The 21,099-nt window shown below is 45.4% G+C and overlaps 1 protein-coding gene across 1 annotated transcript in view; it reads left to right on the forward strand.

Annotated features, from left to right (window-relative positions):
• Positions 1-10,554, forward strand: part of LOC134932232 (endonuclease domain-containing 1 protein-like) — a 54,838-nt gene extending 44,284 nt beyond the window's left edge. The window contains exon 2 of the mRNA XM_063926466.1: positions 10,015-10,554. Coding sequence (XP_063782536.1) covers positions 10,015-10,554 — 540 coding nt within the window. The remainder of the gene's footprint in view (positions 1-10,014) is intronic.
• The last annotated feature ends 10,545 nt before the right edge of the window (positions 10,555-21,099 follow it).

A 21,099-nucleotide genomic window follows, 5' to 3' on the forward strand; every position in this document is an offset into this window, starting at 1 on the left:
TGGCCCCTCTCAGCTCTGGCCCCATAGCAGCTGCACTCCCTGCACCTATGGTAGCTACACCCTGTATATAACGCATGTAACTGTGATAGGGAAGGTGGCCCCTCTCAGCTCTGGGCCCCATAGCAGCTGCACTCCCTGCACCTATGGTAGCTACACCCTGTATATAACACATGTAACTGTGACAGGGAAGGTGGCCCCTCTCAGCTCTGGCCCCATAGCAGCTGCACTCCCTGCACCTATGGTAGCTACACCCTGTATATAACATATGTAACTGTGACAGGGAAGGTGGCTCCTCTCAGCTCTGGCCCCATAGCAGCTGCACTCCCTGCACCTATGGTAGATACACCCTGTATATAACACATGTAACTGTGACAGGGAAGGTGGCCCCTCTCAGCTCTGGCCCCATAGCAGCTGCACTCCCTGCACCTATGGTAGCTACACCCTGTATATAACACATGTAACTGTGACAGGGAAGGTGGCCCCTCTCAGCTCTGGGCCCCATAGCAGCTGCACTCCCTGCACCTATGGTAGCTACACCCTGTATATAACGCATGTAACTGTGATAGGGAAGGTGGCCCCTCTCAGCTCTGGCCCCATAGCAGCTGCACTCCCTGCACCTATGGTAGCTACACCCTGTATATAACATATGTAACTGTGACAGGGAAGGTGGCTCCTCTCAGCTCTGGCCCCATAGCAGCTGCACTCCCTGCACCTATGGTAGATACACCCTGTATATAACACATGTAACTGTGACAGGGAAGGTGGCCCCTCTCAGCTCTTGCCCCATAGCAGCTGCACTCCAGGCACCTATGGTAGCTACACCCTGTATATAACACATGTAACTGTGACAGCGAAGGTGGCCCCTCTCAGCTCTGGCCCCATAGCAGCTGTACTCCCTGCACCTATTGTAGCTACACCCTGTATATAACACATGTAACTGTGACTGGGAAGGTGGCCCCTCTCAGCTCTGGGCCTCTTAGCAGCTGCACTCCCTGCACCTATGGTAGCTACACCCTGTATATAACACATGTAACTGTGACAGGGAAGGTGGCTCCTCTCAACTCTGGCCCCATAGCAGCTGCACTGCCTGCACCTATGGTAGCTACACCCTGTATATAATACATGTAACTGTGACAGGGAAGGTGGCCCCTCTCAGCTCTGGCCCCATAGCAGCTGCACTCCCTGCACCTATAGTAGCTACACCCTGTATATAACACATGTAACTGTGACAGGGAAGGTGACCACTCTCAGCTCTGGCCCCATAGCAGCTGCACTCCCTGCACCTATGGTAGCTACACCCTGTATATAACACATGTAACTGTGACAGGGAAGGTGGCCTCTCTCAGGTCTGGCCCCATAGCAGCTGCACTCCCTGCACCTATGGTAGCTACACCCTGTTTATAACACATGTGACTGTGACAGGGAAGGTGACCACTCTCAGCTCTGGCCCCATAGCAGCTGCACTCCCTGCACCTATGGTAGCTATACCCTGTATATAACACATGTAACTGTGACAGGGAAGGTGGGTCCTCTCAGCTCTGGCCCCATAGCAGCTGCACTCCCTGCACCTATAGTAACTACACCCTGTATATAACACATGTAACTGTGACAGGGAAGGTGACCACTCTCAGCTCTGGGCCCCATAGCAGCTGCACTCCCTGTACCTGTGGTAGCTACACCCCTGTATATAACACATGTAACTGTGACAGGGAAGGTGACCACTCCCAGCTCTGGCCCCATAGCAGCTGCACTCCCTGCACCTATAGTAGCTACACCCTGTATATAACACATGTAACTGTGACAGGGAAGGAGGCCCCTCTCAGCTCTGGGCCCCATAGCAGCTGCACTCACTGCACCTATGGTAGCTACGCCCTGTATATAACACATGTAACTGTGACATGGAAGGTGGCCCCTCTCAGCACTGGCCCCATAGCAGCTGCACTCCCTGCACCTATGGTAGCTACACCCTGTATATAACACATGTAACTGTGACAGGGAAGGTGGCCCCTCTCAGCTCTGGCCCCATAGCAGCTGCACTGCCTGCACCTATGGTAGCTACACCCTGTATATAACACATGTAACTGTGACAGGGAAGGTGGCCCCTCTCAGCTCTGGGCCCATAGCAGCTGCACTCTCTGCACCTATGGTAGCTACACTCTGTATATAACACATGTAACTGTGACAGGGAAGGTGACCCCTCTCAGCTCTAGCCCCATAGCAGCTACACTCCCTGCACCTATGGTAGCTACACCCTGTATATAACACATGTAACTATGACAGGAAAGGTGGCCCCTCTCAGCTCTGGCCCCATAGCAGCTGCACTGCCTGCACCTATGGTAGCTACGCCCTGTATATAACACATGTAACTGTGACATGGAAGGTGGCCCCTCTCAGCACTGGCCCCATTGCAGCTGCACTCCCTGCACCTATGGTAGCTACACCCTGTATATAACACATGTAACTGTGACAGGGAAGGTGGCCCCTCTCAGCTCTGGCCCCATAGCAGCTGCACTCCCTGCACCTATGGTAGCTACACCCTGTATATAACACATGTAACTGTGACAGGGAAGGTGGCTCCTCTCATCTCTGGGCCCCATAGCAGCTGCACTCCCTGCACCTATGGTAGCTACACCCTGTATGTAACCCCACTCTTCATATAACCAGGCTAATGAGTTACAAATATAACAAATGAGCTACCTTTAAAACGAAGTGCCTCCACCCAAGTATTTATATATCATGGGGCCTACTTGGGAAAACCCAACAATTAATATTGTTTACCTTAATTCCAAGATACTATGTATATTACATTTAATATATATTGTTACATATATAACCACTTGCAATCTCTCTTGTATTTTCATGAATAGATTTATTAAAGTCCTTTGGTTAAGACTCCCCTGTTTCACCATACCCACATGAAACCCTCAGTAAGTGAAAGATAGATACAGCTGTATACATATATGAAAGCTTTCAACACAATGTGGGTACAATCCTTTAAATTTGGGTAGGACTGAGGAAATAAGGCAATAGAATTATATTACACAACAGCAACCTACATTTCTATATCCAAGGGTCAACCTCAGTAACTCAGTGCTATCCAATGTGGTTAAACCAGTTTAAAGTATATATCTACATACAACTATTGCATGAATTTACTGCTATGTCTAGTTTACAACAGGTACAGTTTTTCCCTTACACGTTTACAACATTAACACATCTTCAGTTAATATATATCACCTCCCTTGTAGGAGAAATCATCCTAAATTTCTATCAGTCATGGAGACATACTGTAAGTGGTTACATTTCTTACCACACGTCAAGCTCATTTTTACTTGGTCAGTTACTTATGTTTGGACTGGTAATTATCATGGCGAATATACTTGGTTCTCAGATATGAAATTAGTAGGTCATATATATGCATATATATTATTTGTATATTTAATGAGCTCTCCACTCCCTTTCCTGACTGAAATAGGTTCCTCGTTAGATGGACTGTCGTCGTATAGCTGCTGATGTAGTTTAATGTTGTCCCAAGGATTTGTCTTTGGAAATAAGATGTATATAATAAAGTTGCTGTGAAGCACCTAGTATACCGTAAGTTATTTGCTTCACTTCTGGTGATAACTACATCAGCTGTTTCCCCTTCTTTTCATATTACTGTAAGGTGCAGCTCTGTCTACGCCTTCTGTCCTGTGTTACAGGTGGCTGGAAGCCCCGTTAGTCAGTGAAGGGCTATATTACATGCAGGCTGTGCAGCAGAGTAGTGTATAAACCTGTCACAATGTGCTGGCTCAGTCACAAGTTATAAGCCTACTGAATTCTGCTGGTAAAGACAGGTAACCGCTGGCCACCCCGTTACTATCTGTCTCCGGATGTGTGAGATGTGCAGTGAGATCGTACAGACCTTTCCTTTATGCAGCACTGGTCATCTCCATTATTTAGCTGTGTAGCTCCCACAACTTACTGTACAGCCTCCTTTAGAAGGGAAATGCAGGCACGTGAATGCTGATGCCTCTCCACACCCTTGTCCTCTGAGCACTGTTCTGGCTGTCACTGATACTTGTCAGTGCTGCCGCCTATACTGCTGCTCCTTCTCCCGCTGCCTCAAGCTGCAAGGGTTCTGTCTCTTTACATACAGGACCTGTCTCCTCTCCTGAGAGCACAAACTCCGTCTCTCACATGAGGTAAAATCCTCTCCTCAGCTCCTGAGGTACCGCTCTCCTCAGGTACCTCTACAATCTCCTCAACTGATGCCTGTTGCAGGCTCCTCCCCCCTGCTCAGGGCTCATGGCGGTTATTTCTAACTGCATAGGGAGTTTCTAGAAAAGTCTCTGATACCTTCTCTGCTCGTGTACATTTCTTATGTATATTTGAACAATAAGACATGTAATATACATCTTTTAATAATAAACATTACTTTATATTATACAGTGCATACTGTATATGTACTCTACTTTTTTCCTGTAACTCCCATTATGTGGATGGAGGTTACATTCTCCCCCTGGTGATCTGGCGCACCAATAATATTGCATATTAAGTAGCCAGATCACCAACTACACCAAAACCATAGAAACAATATTTTGAACATTCATCTTATTCTTTTTACATTTATATTTTTATTTACACCTCATTCAAAACTACTAACAAGCAAATTTAACTCAATCATCTTAACTGCTGGCCAATTAGGTAGTGAGTGGACTACAGAGCCCCCTTTTCTTTCATCAATGATGGGGTTATTTTTGGGGGGAGGGGCTTTTATTTTAGAATCCTCTAGTATTACTTCTTTCTGGAGAGAATCCTGTTGTACCAGTCCATCTTTTCCTTCTATCCATGAGCTCTTAGATTCTTCTTGGACTTTACTCAGGATGGGATATTGAGGAGGTAGTAGCTGAAGTATTCGTGGAAAATAAGTTTGAGAGTTTTCTTGCTGTGGTGAAGATTTGTAATGTGTTGGTTTCTCTTGCTCTAAATCTCCATCAGGAGGATCTGCTGCCCGGTATGTTCTGTTTTTCCATCTGGAATGATGTTGGTAATGTAATGGAACTGTACGTCTATGCCACATTTGTCTCATAGAAAAGGATGTTTTATTTTCCATCTCATCTTCATTGTTTTGATTGACATTTACATGATGCCCTCCCCCAACTTCTCTCTTTTTTGAATGACAGACACAATTGCAACAAAAATGTCGATTTGGAGCAAAATGGCTTCCCTTCACTGGTACCCCACCAGGGTCAGTCACATTGGGAGTTACATGTATATAACACATGTAACTGTGAAAGGGAAGGTGGCCCCTCTCAGCTCTGGCCCCATAGCAGCTACACTCCCTGCACCTATGGTAGCTACACCCTGTATATAACACATGTAACTGTGACAGGGAAGGTGGCCCTCTCAGCTCTGGCCCCATAGCAGCTGTACTCCCTGCACCTATGGTAGCTACACCCTGTATATAACACATGTAACTGTGACAGGGAAGGTGGCCCCTCTCAGCTCTGGCCCCATAGCAGCTGCACTCCCTGCACCTATGGTAGCTACACCCCTGTATATAACACATGTAACTGTGACAGGGAAGGTGGCCCCTCTCAGCTCTGGCCCCATAGCAGCTGCACTCCCTGCACCTATGGTAGCTACACCCTGTATATAACACATGTAACTGTGACAGGGAAGGTGGCTCCTCTCAGCTCTGGCCCCATAGCAGCTGCACTCCCTGCACCTATGGTAGCTACACCCTGTATATAACACATGTAACTGTGACAGGGAAGGTGGCTCCTCTCAGCTCTGGCCCCATAGCAGCTGCACTGCCTGCACCTATGGTAACTACACCCTGTATATATAACACATGTAACTGTGACAGGGAAGGTGGCCCCTCTCATCTCTGGGTCCCATAGCAGCTGCACTGCCTGCACCTATGGTAGCTACACCCTGTATATAACACATGTAACTGTGACAGGGAAGGTGGCCCCTCTCAGCTCTAGCCGCATAGCAGCTGCACTCCCTGCACCTATGGTAGCTACACCCTGTATATAACATATGTAACTGTGACAGGGAAGGTGGCCCCTCTCAGCTCTGGCCCCATAGCAGCTGCACTCCCTGCACCTATGGTAGCTACACCCTGTATATAACACATGTAACTGTGACAGGGAAGGTGGCTCCTCTCAGCTCTGGCCCCATAGCAGCTGCACTCCCTGCACCTATGGTAGCTACACCCTGTATATAATACATGTAACTGTGACAGGGAAGGTGGCCCCTCTCTGCTCTGGCCCCATAGCAGCTGCACTCCCTGCACCTATGGTAGCTACACCCTGTATATAACACATGTAACTGTGACAGGGAAGGTGGCCCCTTTCAGCTCTGGGCCCCATAGCAGCTGCACTGCCTGCACCTATGGTAGCTACACCCCTGTATATAACACATGTAACTGTGACAGGGAAGGTGGCTCCTCTCAGCTCTGGGCCCCATAGCAGCTATACTCCCTGCACCTATGGTAGCTACACACCTGTATATAACACATGTAACTGTGATAGGAAAGGTGGGCCCTCTCAGCTCTGGGTCCCATAGCAGCTGCACTCCCTGCACCTATGGTAGCTACACCCCTGTATATAACACATGTAACTGTGACAGGGAAGGTGGCTCCTCTCAGCTCTGGGCCAATAGCAGCTGCACTCCCTGCACCTATGGTAGCTACACCCTGTATATAACACATGTAACTGTGATAGGGAAGGTGGCCCCTCTCAGCTCTGGCCCCATAGCAGCTGCACTCCCTGCACCTATGGTAGCTACACACCTGTATATAACACATGTAACTGTGACAGGGAAGGTGGCCTCTCTCAGCTCTGGCCCCATAGCAGCTGCACTCCCTGCACCTATGGTAGCTACACCCTGTATATAACACATGTAACTGTGACAGGGAAGGTGGCCCCTTTCAGCTCTGGCCCCATAGCAGCTGCACTCCCTGCACCTATGGTAGCTACACCCTGTATATAACACATGTAACTGTGACAGGGAAGGTGGCCCCTCTCAGGTCTGGGCCCCATAGCAGCTGAACTCCCTGCACCTATGGTAGCTACACCCTGTATATAACACATGTAACTGTGACAGGGAAGGTGGGCCCTACTCAGCTCTGGGCCCCATAGCAGCTGCACTCCCTGCACCTATGGTAGCTACGCCCTTGCATGTGGGATTGTTGAGTTGTTGCGTATATTGGAAACCGTACTTCTGAGGGATATGAACATGTAACCCAACCTCCGAATCCAACTCAGCTATGTTTCATATTATCTTTCACATGTCATGCTATTATGTGTCCAGCTCTGGAGGCCATATCTTCAGAAGGATATTAATACATTGGAGACTGTACAGAGAAGGGCAACTAACATGGTGCATGGCCGACATCACACAACTTACCCAGAAAGACTAAGAAATCTCACTATGTATGGTGTGGAGCAGAGAAGGGAAAGGGGGACATGATCTCTCACACATATATCAGGGGTCTGGTATCCGGTCTCTAGGTCAACAGTGTCTAGGTCGACCACTATTGGTCAACAGCAACTAGGTCTACAGGATTTCTAGGTCAACAGGGTCTCTAGGTCGACAGGTCAAAAGATCGACATGAGTTTTTCACTTTTTTCTTTTTCTTTGAACTTTTCATACTTTACGATCCACATGGACTACAATTGGGAATGGTAACCTGTGCCGAGCGCAGCGAGGCACCTTGTCCGAAGTTTGCTCGCCATACGAGGGGACACGGTGCACTAATTGGGGTTCCCGGTCACTGTACGGTGAAAACGACACCAAAAAAGATTAAAAAACTCATGTTGACCTTTTGACCTATCATCCTAGAGACCCTGTCGACCTAGAGACCCTGTCGACATAGAATCCCTGTCAACCAATAGTGGTCAACCTAGACACTGTCGACCTAAGTGTGGTTGACCTGCAATACCACACCCCAGGGGTATTACCACGGTACAGGAGGGAGAATAGGACACGAGGACATACACTGAGACTGGAGGGGGGAGGTCCAGGGGAAATACAGTATGAGGAAACATTACATCACAGAAAGAGTAGTGGGTAAGTGGAATAGCCTCCCAGCAGAGGTGTTAGAGGCTAAGACAGTAGAACAAGTTAAACATACATCAAACAGGGTTGAGGCCAGCAAAAGGTAAAGAAGGGGCCACGTGGTTCTTATCTGCCGTCAATTTCTCTGAACATATCATTTAAAGTCAGAAACCATATCCAATACGATGTGCATTTATTCTCGTGTACTTACCTCTTGTTGGCATTTCACATTATCTGGAGCTGGAGCATGAAGCCAATGGTTTGTTTTGTTGTACAATAGTGTTATTTCATTTTAGTTGTGGACTGAATTGAGGGCCACATAGGCCTGGGGATGAAATGATCAATGGCCTATCTTGAGGAGATGTGACCAGGGTGGGATGGCCAGTGCCAGATGGGTGTATATTACTCCTAAACTATCAGCCTCAATCTTTCCTAGATAACATACATTTTGAGAGGTAAATAATTTGAATACTACTTATTTCTGGCTGAGTGGCTGGTGATCATTGTTCTGGTATGACGACGGGCCTATATTTATGTGGGGCCAGGGCTGGATAACCATTAAGCAAAATACTCATATGCTTAGGACATAAAGGGAAATGGGCACCAGAGAAATGTTCTGTTTCCAGATTTACCATGGACCATAAGGTGCAAAACTGCAAAAGGTCTCCCACACTAAATGAAAAAATGACACAATAAAATAGTAAGAACAGAGGTTAATATATATATATATATATATATATATATATATATACATAGGTGAGATTAGTTTTGAGGATCTGATCGTAGACTTTGCAATTAGAAAAAGTAGTACAGAAAATTTCAAATATGAATAAAGTGAAAATATACAAAAATAATATTATTTTCCACTTTCCTTGGTACCACTATTCTATGTCAAAGATACTCTATCCTGATGAAATCGTTCATCATTGACTGCCCAAGATTTTTCAGGAAAATGAGTGGGAGTCCAAAAACTCAATATTTAGACTCACATTGCATCCAAGAGCTCTAAACGAGGTCAAAAGGTCAGAGGGTCGTTTACAATGTCATAGTAGTTTTCTGATTTGTGATTTCCCAAAAAATTCTTGCAAATTTTCTTAAATGACAACTATATAGATTTCTCATGTTCATTGAGCTCTGCATCACATCTTCATCTCGAAGCAGTTCCCTGATTTGAGGTCCTACAAAAATACCCTGCTCTATATTTGCCTCACTGAGCTTGGGGAATTTTTTCCTCACAAAGGTGATTCCTATTCTTCATCAGCCATGTGCAATGGAGACAGATCATTTTTCTCAGGATCAACAATATTGACTACATTTTTCTGACCTGGAATCGGTGAGGTTCGTTTTGGCCACATTTTCTTTATATACTGATAATTTTTTTTTTGTCTTTACTGTCACAGAATCAAAACAACAGAATTTTGCATAACCAAGTTGCATTCCAAGTAAAAGTGCAGCAACCTTGGGGTTAAAATCTATTAGACTACGAAAATAGCTATGTTTGCTACTATTTTGGTTCCAAATGATCTAAAGAACTTTAACTGAAAAAAAAAAAAAATCTGGGTGATAAAAAATATTCTGAAACCTTATTTGAGTGTAAAAAGATTTATCAGAATCAGGTATTTTTTGCGTGGGACAAAATCTTTGTTACATAGAATTTGACAACAGATAAGAACAACATCTAGTCTGCCCCTTTTTTTAGCCATATTGTTACTTTAATCCCCATTTAATCCTTATTTCTTTGTAAGGAGATCCTTATGTCTATCCCGTGCCTGTTTACATTGCTCTACTGTCATAGCCTCTACCACCTCTGCTGGGAGGTGATTCCACTTGTTAACTACCCTTTCCTCTGAACCTACTGTATTCCCTTCAGTTAACCAGTGTTATTAATCTGGCCCTGGAGATATTGTTCCATAAACATTACTACATTTCCATCAGCCTCCATCTGATTATGTCTTTATTCCACAGTTGGCTGGAATCCCTCAGAAAGAAATGGCGAAACCATCATATCCTGAAATGCAGGAAAACATAGAATATGCAACAGAAAGTCAAGCCGTGAATGATGATTACAGAAATTCTGGTCTTAGCCGTGGACATGTCAACCCAAGCCAACATCATAGCAGTACATCCCAGCTCTCCACATTCACATATACCAATATGGCGCCCCAAGATTCCACATTTAATAGCGGAACTTGGAATCAATATGAAAACTTTCTGAAGGACAGTATTCTACCCTCCTGTGTTCAGACACATGTGATCACAGGGATTATTCTCTCTGGGTTCACTCCTGGGGAGGGAAAGTGGTTGCGAAACCGAGTTAATGTACCTGACTTTTACTGGAGCGCATTTTGTTGTGTGAAAGCAAATGGTACAAAGAGGGCAGAAGGCAGGCTTGGCCGGAATTCAAGTCCTTACGATGTAGTCACACAAACGGTCCCAGAACTGGAAGCAATCCTCAGCAACCGATATGGGAGGAATGTGTCATTATTTTATAAGGGATGCCAGTGAGAATGACCAGATTATATGATGACGTAATACCACCCATATCATAGCTTATATATCTGCCACAGTCCGCCTTTACCTACCAACAAGTTTAGGTGACTGGATTGCTGGCCATGTTCTCCATTTTGAAAAACTAATTGACTCTAAGTAATAATATACTGTATGTCCTGCATAATATGATCCAAAATGATTTACTATAGTGAATTGTACAAAGTGAGACCACTTAGACTCCCTTCATACTTCTGACTTTACTATGCTAGATCCCGACCTTTCTATGCATAGATCCTGACCTTTCTACACCTAGATCCTGACCTTTCTACGCCTAGATCCCGACCTTTCTACGTCTAGATCCCGACCTTTCTATGCCTAGATCCCGACCTTTCTACACCTAGATCCCGACCTTTCTATGCATAGATCCCGACCTTTCTACACCTAGATCCCAACCTTTCTACGCCTAGATCCCGACCTTTCTACGCCTAGATCCCGACCTTTCTATGCCTAGATCCCGACCTTTCTACGTCTAGATCCCAACCTTTCTATGCCTAGAGTCTGACCTTTCTGCGCCTAGAACCAGACCTTTCTATGCCTAGTTCCGCACCTTTCTATGCCTAGATCCGGACCTTTCTATGCCTAGATCCTGACCTTTTTATGCCTAGATTCTGACCTTTCTACGCCTATAACCCGACCTTTCTACGCCTAGTTCCGCACCTTTCTATGCCTAGATCCCGACCTTTCCATGCCTAGATTCTGACCTTTCTACACCTAGAAGCCGACCTTTCTACACCTAGGGGGTAATTCTGAGTTGATCGCAGCAGCAAGTTTGTTAGCAATTGGGCAAAACCATGTGCACTGCAGGGGGGGGCAGATATAACATTTGCAGAGAGAGTTAGATTTGGGTGGGTTATTTCGTTTCTGTGCGGGGTAAATACTGGCTGCTTTATTTTTACACTGCAATTTAGATTTCAGTTTGAATACACCCCACCCAAATCTAACTCTCTCTGCACATATTATATCTGTCCCCCCTGCAGTGCACATGGTTTTGCCCAAATGCTAACATATTTGCTGCTGCGATCAACTCAGAATTAGGCCCCTAGATCCCGACCTTTCTATGTCTAGATCCCGACCTTTCTACGTCTAGATCCCGACCTTTCTATGCCTATATTCTGACCTTTCTACGCCTAGATCCCGACTTTCTATGCCTAGATCCCGACCTTTCTGCGTCTAGATCTCGACCTTTCTATGCCTAGATTCTGACCTTTCTATGGCTGGAACGCAACCTTTCTACGCCTAGTTCTCGACCTTTCTATGCATAGATCCCGACCTTTCTACACCTAGATCCTGGGGATCCGGATTGAAAGTCGACAATAACTAGGTCGACAATGTCCAGGTCGACCACTTTTGGTCGACAGTAACTAGGTCGACAGGGCGTCTAGGTCGACATGGTCTTTAAGTCGACATGTTCTAGGTCGACAGGTCAAAAGGTCGACGTGAGTTTTTCACAATTTTTTTCTTTTTTTGAACCTTTTCATACTTAACGATCCACGTGGACTACGATTGGAACGGTAATCTGTGCCGAGCGAAGCGGTAGCGGAGCGAAGGCACCATGCGAGGGGACGCGGTGCAGTAATTGGGGTTCCCGGTCACTCTACGAAGAAAACGACACCAAAATAACATTAAAAACTCATGTCGACCTTTTGACCTGTCGACCTAGAACATGTCGACCTAAAGACCCTGTCGACCTAGACACCCTGTCGACCTAGTTACTGTCGACCAATAGTGGATCGACCTAGACATTGTCGACCTAGTTACTGTCGGCTTTCAATACCACACCCTAGATCCTGACCTTTCTACGCCTAGATCCCGACCTTTCTACGGGATCCGTTCACATGGTCGACCATGTTATGGTCGACAGTCATTAGGTCGACCACTATTGGTCGACATTGACATGGTCGACATGGACACATGGTCGACACATGAAAGGTCGACACATGAAAAGGTCGACATGAGTTTTTTAACTTTTTTTTCTTTTGGGGAACTTTTCCATACTTTACGATCCACATGGACTACGATTGGAACGGTAAAGTGTGCCGAGCGAAGCGGTAGCGGAGCGAAGGCACCATGCGAGGGGACGCTGTGCACTAATTGGGGTTCCCAGTCACTTTACGCAAAAAACGACACAAAAAAAAGTTTAAAAACTCATGTCGACCTTTTCATATGTCGACCTTTCATGTGGCGACCATTTTCATGTGTCGACCATGTGTCCATGTCGACCATGTCAATGTCGACCAATAGTGGTCGACCTAATGACTGTCGACCATAACATGGTCGACCATTCATACCGGAACCCCTTTCTACGTCTTGATCCCGACCTTTCTATGCCTAGATTCTGATTTTTCTATGCCTAGAACCCGACCTTTCTATGCATAGATCCCGACCTTTCTATGCCTAGATTCTGACCTTTCTACACCTAGATCCTGACCTTTCTACGCCTAGATCCCGACCTTTCTATGCCTAGATCCTGACCTTTCTACGCCTAGATCCCGACCTTTCTATGCCTAGATCCCGACCTTTCTATTCCAGATCCCGACCTTTCTACGTCTAGATCCCGACCTTTCTATGACTAGATTCTGACCTTTCTACGCCGAGAAGCCGACCTTTCTACACCTAGTTCCCGACCTTTCTATGCCTAGATCCTGACCTTTCTATGCCTAGATTCTGACCTTTCTATGCCTAGATCCCGACCTTTCTATGCCTAGTTTCTGACCTTTCTATGCCTAGAAGCCGACCTTTCTACACCTAGTTCCAGACCTTTCTATGCCTAGATCCCGACCTTTCTATGCCTAGATTCTGACCTTTCTGTGCCTAGATCCCGACCTTTCTATGCCTAGATCCCGACCTTTCTATGCCTAGATTCTGACCTTTCTATGCTTAGATCCCGACCTTTCTACACCTAGATCCCAACCTTTCTACTCCTAGATCTCGACCTTTCTACGTCTAGATCTCAACCTTTCTATGCCTAGATCCCGACCTTTCTATGTCTAAATTCTGACCTTTCTACGCCTAGATCCCGACTTTTCTATGTCTAGATCCTGATTGCTTAATCTGTAAACATATCTGTATAAAACATCACTCATGTTAGTGTTAGCTCTGCAATAAGCCCCCATAGAATCAGTGCTTTTAATGGAGCCACCATGTGATAGATGTATAAGAAATGAATTGGCTTTGAATTAGAACTCACAGAAACTGTACAAATAAATAATAATGGAAATTGTAACAAATAAATTGCATGTAACCATTCTCCCATTTTTCCCCCTCGTTCCTGGACATCTCAGATGTTAATATTTCATAGTTATACTCATCTCACTTTTTCTGGATTTCCTTCTCATCACAGTGACCCCACCAGAGCTGTCTTCAGCTTGCAGGTCCTAGCAGGTTCCATCAGAGAGCAAAATATATGACTCCCAGCAAAAGCACACAATCACACCCTATCTATCAATGGGACAGTCCCAACTTGAGGCATCTCTTTCACCATTACAGCTGGGACTGATTTCTCTTGATCTGCTTGGCAGTAGGGAGGAACAGTAAGTCCTATTCACTGCAACGGTAAATAGGTGTTGTACAGGAGGGGAAGAAGGGGCATCTCAACACTTTCCAGGGGTAGTTGCCACTCTGGTCAGTAGCGCACGCAGGGGGGTTTATGAGTGCTCAAAACCCCCCCTGATCAGTGCTGGACAACAGACACCATCTACAGCTTCAACCAGAAGATGACTCTTAATGAGCCTATCAGGTGCAGACAACAGAGTGCAGTGCTGCCGGGTGCCACTAGATGCTCCCATCACCATGTTTGCTGTCCCATCTGCCAGAGTCAGAAATTCAGGTCAAGAAACCCCCCTGAAAAGAGCAACAAACCCCCCCCCCCCCACACACACAAAAACTGTTGACTCTTTGTGTCAACTTTGCCCATGCTGACCTACCATACATGTTGACCTATTCATGTTTTGGCCTTCAGTCAGTGTCAACCTACTCACTATCGACCTGCACCCAATGATCCTCACCTGACTCAGACCTCTGGGAGTGTGTCTGATTCATTCAGTGCAGCTGAATAGCAATGAGTCTGATCCATCTCCACTGAGTCTGCATCAGTCTCACAAGCAGTCAGTGACTCAGATCTCTGCTATTCTGCTTCACTGGATGAATCAATGAGTCTGATCCATCTCCACTGAGTCTGCATCAGTCTCACAAGCAGTCAGTGACTCAGACCTCTGCTATCCTGCTTCACTGGATGAATCAATGAGTCTGATCCATCTCCACTGAGTCTGCATCAGTCTCACAAGCAGTCAGTGACTCAGATCTCTGCTATTCTGCTTCACTGGATGAATCAATGAGTCTGATCCATCTCCACTGAGTCTGCATCAGTCTCACAGGCAGTCAGTGACTCAGATCTCTGCTATTCTGCTTCACTGGATGAATCAATGAGTCTGATCCATCTCCACTGAGTCTGCATCAGTCTCACAGGCAGTCAGTGACTCAGACCTCTGCTATTCTGCTTCACTGGATGAATCAATGAGTCTGATCCATCTCCACTGAGTCTGCATCAGTCTCACAGGCAGTCAGTGACTCAGACCTCTGCTATTCAGCTGCACTGGATGAATCAGTGATGAATCTGATGAGTCTCCACTAAGTTGTTCACTGTCTCAAGTCAGTGTCACAGGAAGTCAGGCACAGCAGCAGCAGCCCTGACACTGAGCAGCATCACCCTGCTCCCTCCCAGGGGGTGTCACCCAGGAGTGCTGCCACCCAATCACTGTGACTGACTGAGAGAGGTTACTGGAGGCTGTCTCACTACGCCAAACTGTGGCTGACTCCAATCATTCCAACTTCTAAATTATTCCAGTCATTGGGGTTTATTTACTAAGATTCGTGTTTCAGGCTATTTGGTGGGAGTTAGATCTTAATTGCTATCTGTCGTATTTTTTTGCAACTTTTTGAATCCATTTTCGGTAATTTACTAAGCTGCTGAGTTTTAGTTTTTCGGGTTTTTTTTTATGTCCATGTGATTTGTATTTTTATCCATAATTTTGCAGCCAAAGATGTTTTTTTAAAATGGATTCGTAGTTTGCATTTGCGGCAGTATTTTTTTCGTGTTTTCGCGTTTCCACTTTTACTTTCGGTTTTGTCACTCGAACGTGATTGGTTGTGTTTCAGACGGAGGAGTGTCTGTGCGGCATCGTATAAATACGCCCCGAATCTTGTGGGTTTAGCTAGTGGAGAGGTGAGAGGTTGTGGTCTGTGGTGTTGGAGAGTTGTTTAGTGGTTTTGGTGTGGTTTAGTGATTTCTGAGTGCTGTATTGTGTTTGAAAGTAGTCTTGTCATTCTTGTGTAGTTTGTTTGGAGTTTGTCTATTTTATTGTGGTTGTAATTTTTGGTTTAAGTCTATTGCATACCCTCCAACTGTACCTTTTTATGGTCTGTACCAATTTTTGGCTCTCCAAACTTCCATTGAAAGTATAGGAAAAGGGCCCTTTACCCGCGGCCACACCCCCTTTTATAATTTGTATCGATTTTTATGTATAAAATGTTGGATGGTATGCTATTGTCATTGTTTATGTGTGTGTGTGTGTGTGTGTGTGTGTGTGGTGTAGTGGTAGAGGAGTGTGTTTATTTGTTTTTCTTTCCTCAGTCTTAATTGTTGTTTGTCTGTACTATGTCACAGTCAGAGGTGAGTGAGGTGGAGGAGGTCAGTGAGGTGGAGGAGGTCAGTAAGGTGGAGGGGGTCAGTGAGGTGGAGGGGGTCAGTGAGGTGGAGGAGGTAAGTGAGGTGGAGGAGATGAGTGAGGTGGAGGGGGTCAGTGAGGTGGAGGGGGTCAGTGAGGTGGAGGAGGTAAGTGAGGTGGAGGAGGTGAGTGAGGTGGAGGGGGTCAGTGAGGTGGAGGGGGTCAGTGAGGTGGAGGAGGTCAGTGAGGTGGAGGAGGTCAGTGAGGTGGAGGGGGTGAGTGAGGTGGAGGAGGTTAGTGAGGTGGAGGAAGTCAGTAAGGTGGAGGGGTGAGTGAGGTGGAAGAGGTCAGTGAGGTGGAGGAGGTCAGTGAGGTGGAGGGGGTGAGTGAGGTGGAGGGGGTGAGGTGGAGGAGGTCAGTGAGGTGGGTGAGGTGGAGGAGGTCAGTGAGGTGGAGGAGGTCAGTGAGGTGGAGGAGGTCAGTGAGGTGGAGGGGGTGAGTGAGGTGGAGGAGGTTAGTGAGGTGGAGGAAGTCAGTAAGGTGGAGGGGTGAGTGAGGTGGAAGAGGTCAGTGAGGTGGAGGAGGTCAGTGAGGTGGAGGGGGTGAGTGAGGTGGAGGGGGTGAGTGAGGTGGAGGAGGTCAGTGAGGTGGGTGAGGTGGAGGAGGTCAGTGAGGTGGAGGAGGTCAGTGAGGTGGAGGAGGTCAGTGAGGTGGAGGGGGTGAGTGAGGTGGAGGAGGTTAGTGAGGTGGAGGAGGTCAGTAAGGTGGAGGGGTGAGTGAGGTGGAAGAGGTTAGTGAGGTGGAGGAGGTCAGTGAGGTGGAGGAGGTCAGTGAGGTGGAGGAGGTCAGTGAGGTGGAGGAGGTTAGTGAGGTAGAGGAGGTCAGTGAGGTGGAGGAGGTCAGTGAAGTGGAGGAGGTGAGTGAGGTGGAGGAGGTGAGTGAGGTGGAGGAGGTTAGTGAGGTGGAGGAGGTGAGAGACGTGGAGGGGGTGAGTGAGGTGGAGGGGGTGAGTGAGGTGGAGGAGGTGAGTGAGGTGGAGGGGGTGAGTGAGGTGGAAGAGGTTAGTGAGGTGGAGGAGGTCAGTGAGGTGGAGGGGTGAGTGAGGTGGAGGAGGTTAGTGAGGTTGAGGAGGAGGAGGGTGAGGTTGCTTCTGCAGCCTCTAATGACAGTGACAGTGATGGTGATATGGTGATGTAGCTCCGCAGCTATGCACCACTACTAGGACTGGCCGCAATGTCAAGTTTAGTTATGCTGAGAATGTGGCTTTGGTGCGTGAGCTGATGCATCATCATCGACAGCTGTTTGGCCGTGAGTCTGCAAAGGTGACATCTCGCGAGAAGAGTGTCTTGTAGGGCAAAGTGGTTGTGGCAGTCAACAGCAAGGGTGTGGTCAAGCAGAACAAGTACACATGCCGCAAACAGTTTTATGATATAAAGCGCTGAGTCAAGGTGAAAATGGCCAAGGAGGCGACGTCTGCTTGCCAGACAGGTGGAGGACATCACTTTATAGCAACATTTCTGGAGTACGAGGAACCCCTGAGGAGCCTAATTCCTCCTGAACTGGTCGGTGCGACTTATGTCCGGGATTCTGATAGGCCCAGGCAGGATGGTGAGTTTTGTGCTAATTGTTTTTTGTGCGTTTCTAAGTGCGTTTGTAACTAAAATTATTCTCAACTTCTATTTACTGTTTTGGTTTGTGTAATTTTCTTTATGGATGTCTGGTTAGTAGTTGTTATATTTCGTGCTACACAGATTGGACTATGCCTATTTAATGTGTGTTTATACATTCCCAATAACATTACTGCAGTAGCTTGTTTATACTGAATGTGTAGTTTTTTTTCTTATTGAGGTATTGGTGTGGCTCATGAGGCACAGCCAATTACTCTTTGCATGGTAAATGAGTTTTGTACTGTGAAATGTATGTGTAGCATTTTGACATATATACCTTGATTTGTTTTAGTGTATTTTTGAATCATAATGTTGTTGTGCAATATTTGGTGTTGATATTCACTTTGTTTGACATGTGTCCATAGGTTTTAATTTTTTTTTTTTTAGGGTTTGAGGACACTGTGTTTGGCATTTGTTTGGTAATTTGGTCCAGATTGTTGGTTTATGTAATGCTTTTGGCTTTGTGTAATAGTGTTTGTGTACGTACACCCATCCTTTTTAGTGTAGTGTGGTTTTTTTTTTTTTTGTTCTGATCCTATTACATGCTGCTAATTAATTAAGCTGGGTGGCAGTGGGAACTAAGCACATGGCCCAATGTTTTTAGATTTTGTGGTGTGTTTGGTTCCTGGCCTATCTACAGACAATATAAACTTCAACAAATGTGGCAGAGTTGCTTTGCATAAATATGTTTATTGACTTCAGAAGCAAAAACTTCAAAATGTTTTTAAAATTTTATTTACACAGTATTTTTAAATTAATTATACATTTCATATCTTCACAGTGTCACAAAAAAGTACAACAGGCCGTCCTCCCACCACTCAGGTCCAAGATGATGATGATGATGATGATGATGGTAAAGCAGGTAAAGTATCAATTGAAGGACATATTATGCGTGCAAATGTTTTTACAAAACATAATTATTAATTTATTTTTTTTTGGGGGGGGGGGGAATTGGACCATTTAGACAGTGGCACATTTCCAGAAGGTGCCCTCCCCAGGAATTGGCCACTCACAAACACATGGCACACAAGAAACATCATCTGGATGTCCCCACTAGACAAGCCGTATCTCCACCTCAACGATATATATCAAATATGTCCTCAAGGCCCCCATTGCAGCTTTTGGAGAGTCCGCCAACACGGGATCCACAATCCCCTCAGCTGCCTGGTGAGTAGAAAAAACAGAACATTACAACACATACTTACACAGATCACTTTACACATAATTTGCGTGGTTCAAGACCACACACTCACCTACGTATGGATCAACCCCAACAACAACATGCATAACAAATGTTAGGGGGTAACAGGTCCACACTAAATATATGTGTGTACACTTGAACCATAGAGTAGCATATTAAGAGCAAAAGGCTGCACCAAAAGCAGAAGTGCAATCTTCACAAAGTTATCATCCTTTGCGAATGGTGTGAGTTGATATATTTAGATGTAGTGTGTAGATCTGCCATACCCTTCATAAATGTACACCAGCCACAGATAAACAAGCCATAAACAGTGTTTGCATAGTAATGTATGTATTTGGGATCCAGATTGTGAGTATTATGTAAAACATAAAAATAACATATAATAGAGTACAGAGGCGCCTTAATGTAAGTGGAGTATCGATGTTAATGGGAAGTACACCATTTTGAGTTATATTTTTCATGTCGGTGCACCAAAAAAACCAGATCACAAATGCAACAAATATATGTGTGCCGTAACTAAAATGTTGTTACATTACACCACATACAGATACCGGCAACATTCCCCTGGACACCCAGCAGGACACACAAATGGAGGAAACCTTTGTCCTACATCTCCAGCCAATAGAACCAACAATACCAACAACCCCATCTGTGAGTACACCTCCAACACAAACCACACCTGCACCACAAATGAGTCCTACATCACCGCAAGTCACAACACAGGAACAGGCATTTTGGAGTAGTTGGTCACCCAGCAGGCCAATAACCTGGATTATCTGCACAGGCAAATGCAATTTCTAGCTACTCTGCCACATCAGCCTCCCCGAATAAGTCGTAATAGTAGTCGGCTAAATGTGCAAGTCACTAGAATTGCAAATACTATGAAATTAATAATGCGTACAGACAGTACACATATGATGAACACATTCCAGAGAGTAATGGATGAACAACACAGACAGCACCAAAACTACCTCAACATTTTGGAAACCAACCAATTGCTAATGGAAAGCATAAGCAGAATTATGGAAAGTCACACTGCAGCTACCACAGAACTCACTGCTACTGGGTAACCTGGGCCAAAACATCAGCTTACAACAAGCTACACAACCAAGCACCAGCTCAGGAACCACAACTCCCATCATTACCCCAGTTACCTCCCCACTAAGGCGATCCAGCCGAACACGGACAAACGTCACTGGGAAAGGCACAGCAGCCTCCAAAGTGCCTCCCAAAAAATAGGGATCCAGCCTTGATGTTCATTCTGTTTAGGAGGAAAAATCTGTGTAAGTCGTACTGTATGAAGGACACTGAAAATGTACAATAGGGCAGATGTATTTACCTGGAGAAGGCATAAGGAAGTGATAAACCAGTGATATGTGCAAGGTGATAAAGGCACCAGCCAATCAGCTCCTAACTGTTAATTTACATATTGGAACTGATTGGCTGGTGCCTTTATCACTGGTTTATCACTTCCTTATGCCTTCTCCAGGTTAATACATCTGCCCCATTGCACCTTATTTAAGTCACCCATGATGTTCTTTTTGGGAAGTCAGAATTACTCCCAGTCTTATGTGACCATTCTTACACTTGTTCTCAATAATATAACTAACAAATTGTCCTTGATCAGTGTCCATATTCTTTCCAGTCCTAATTCTAATTGTCATTGTTGTTTTTTTTTTGGGGGGGGGAGTTTATCTATTTTTGGTCCTTGTAATTTTTGGGTTTAGTCTATTGCCATTATTCCTTGGTCAGTAACAATATATTCTTTGCAGGCCTAATTCCAATCAATCAATCAATCAATCAATCAATCATTAATTAGTTATTGGTCAGTCTTCCAATTCTTTGCAGGCCTAATTCCAATCAATCAATCAATCAATCAATCATTATTCCTTGGTCAGTAACAATATATTCTTTGCAGGCCTAATTCCAATCAATCAATCAATCAATCAATCATTAAGTAGTTATTGGT

Source organism: Pseudophryne corroboree, chromosome 1 (assembly GCF_028390025.1).
Source record: "Pseudophryne corroboree isolate aPseCor3 chromosome 1, aPseCor3.hap2, whole genome shotgun sequence".
Classification (NCBI taxonomy): Eukaryota; Metazoa; Chordata; class Amphibia; order Anura; family Myobatrachidae; genus Pseudophryne; species Pseudophryne corroboree.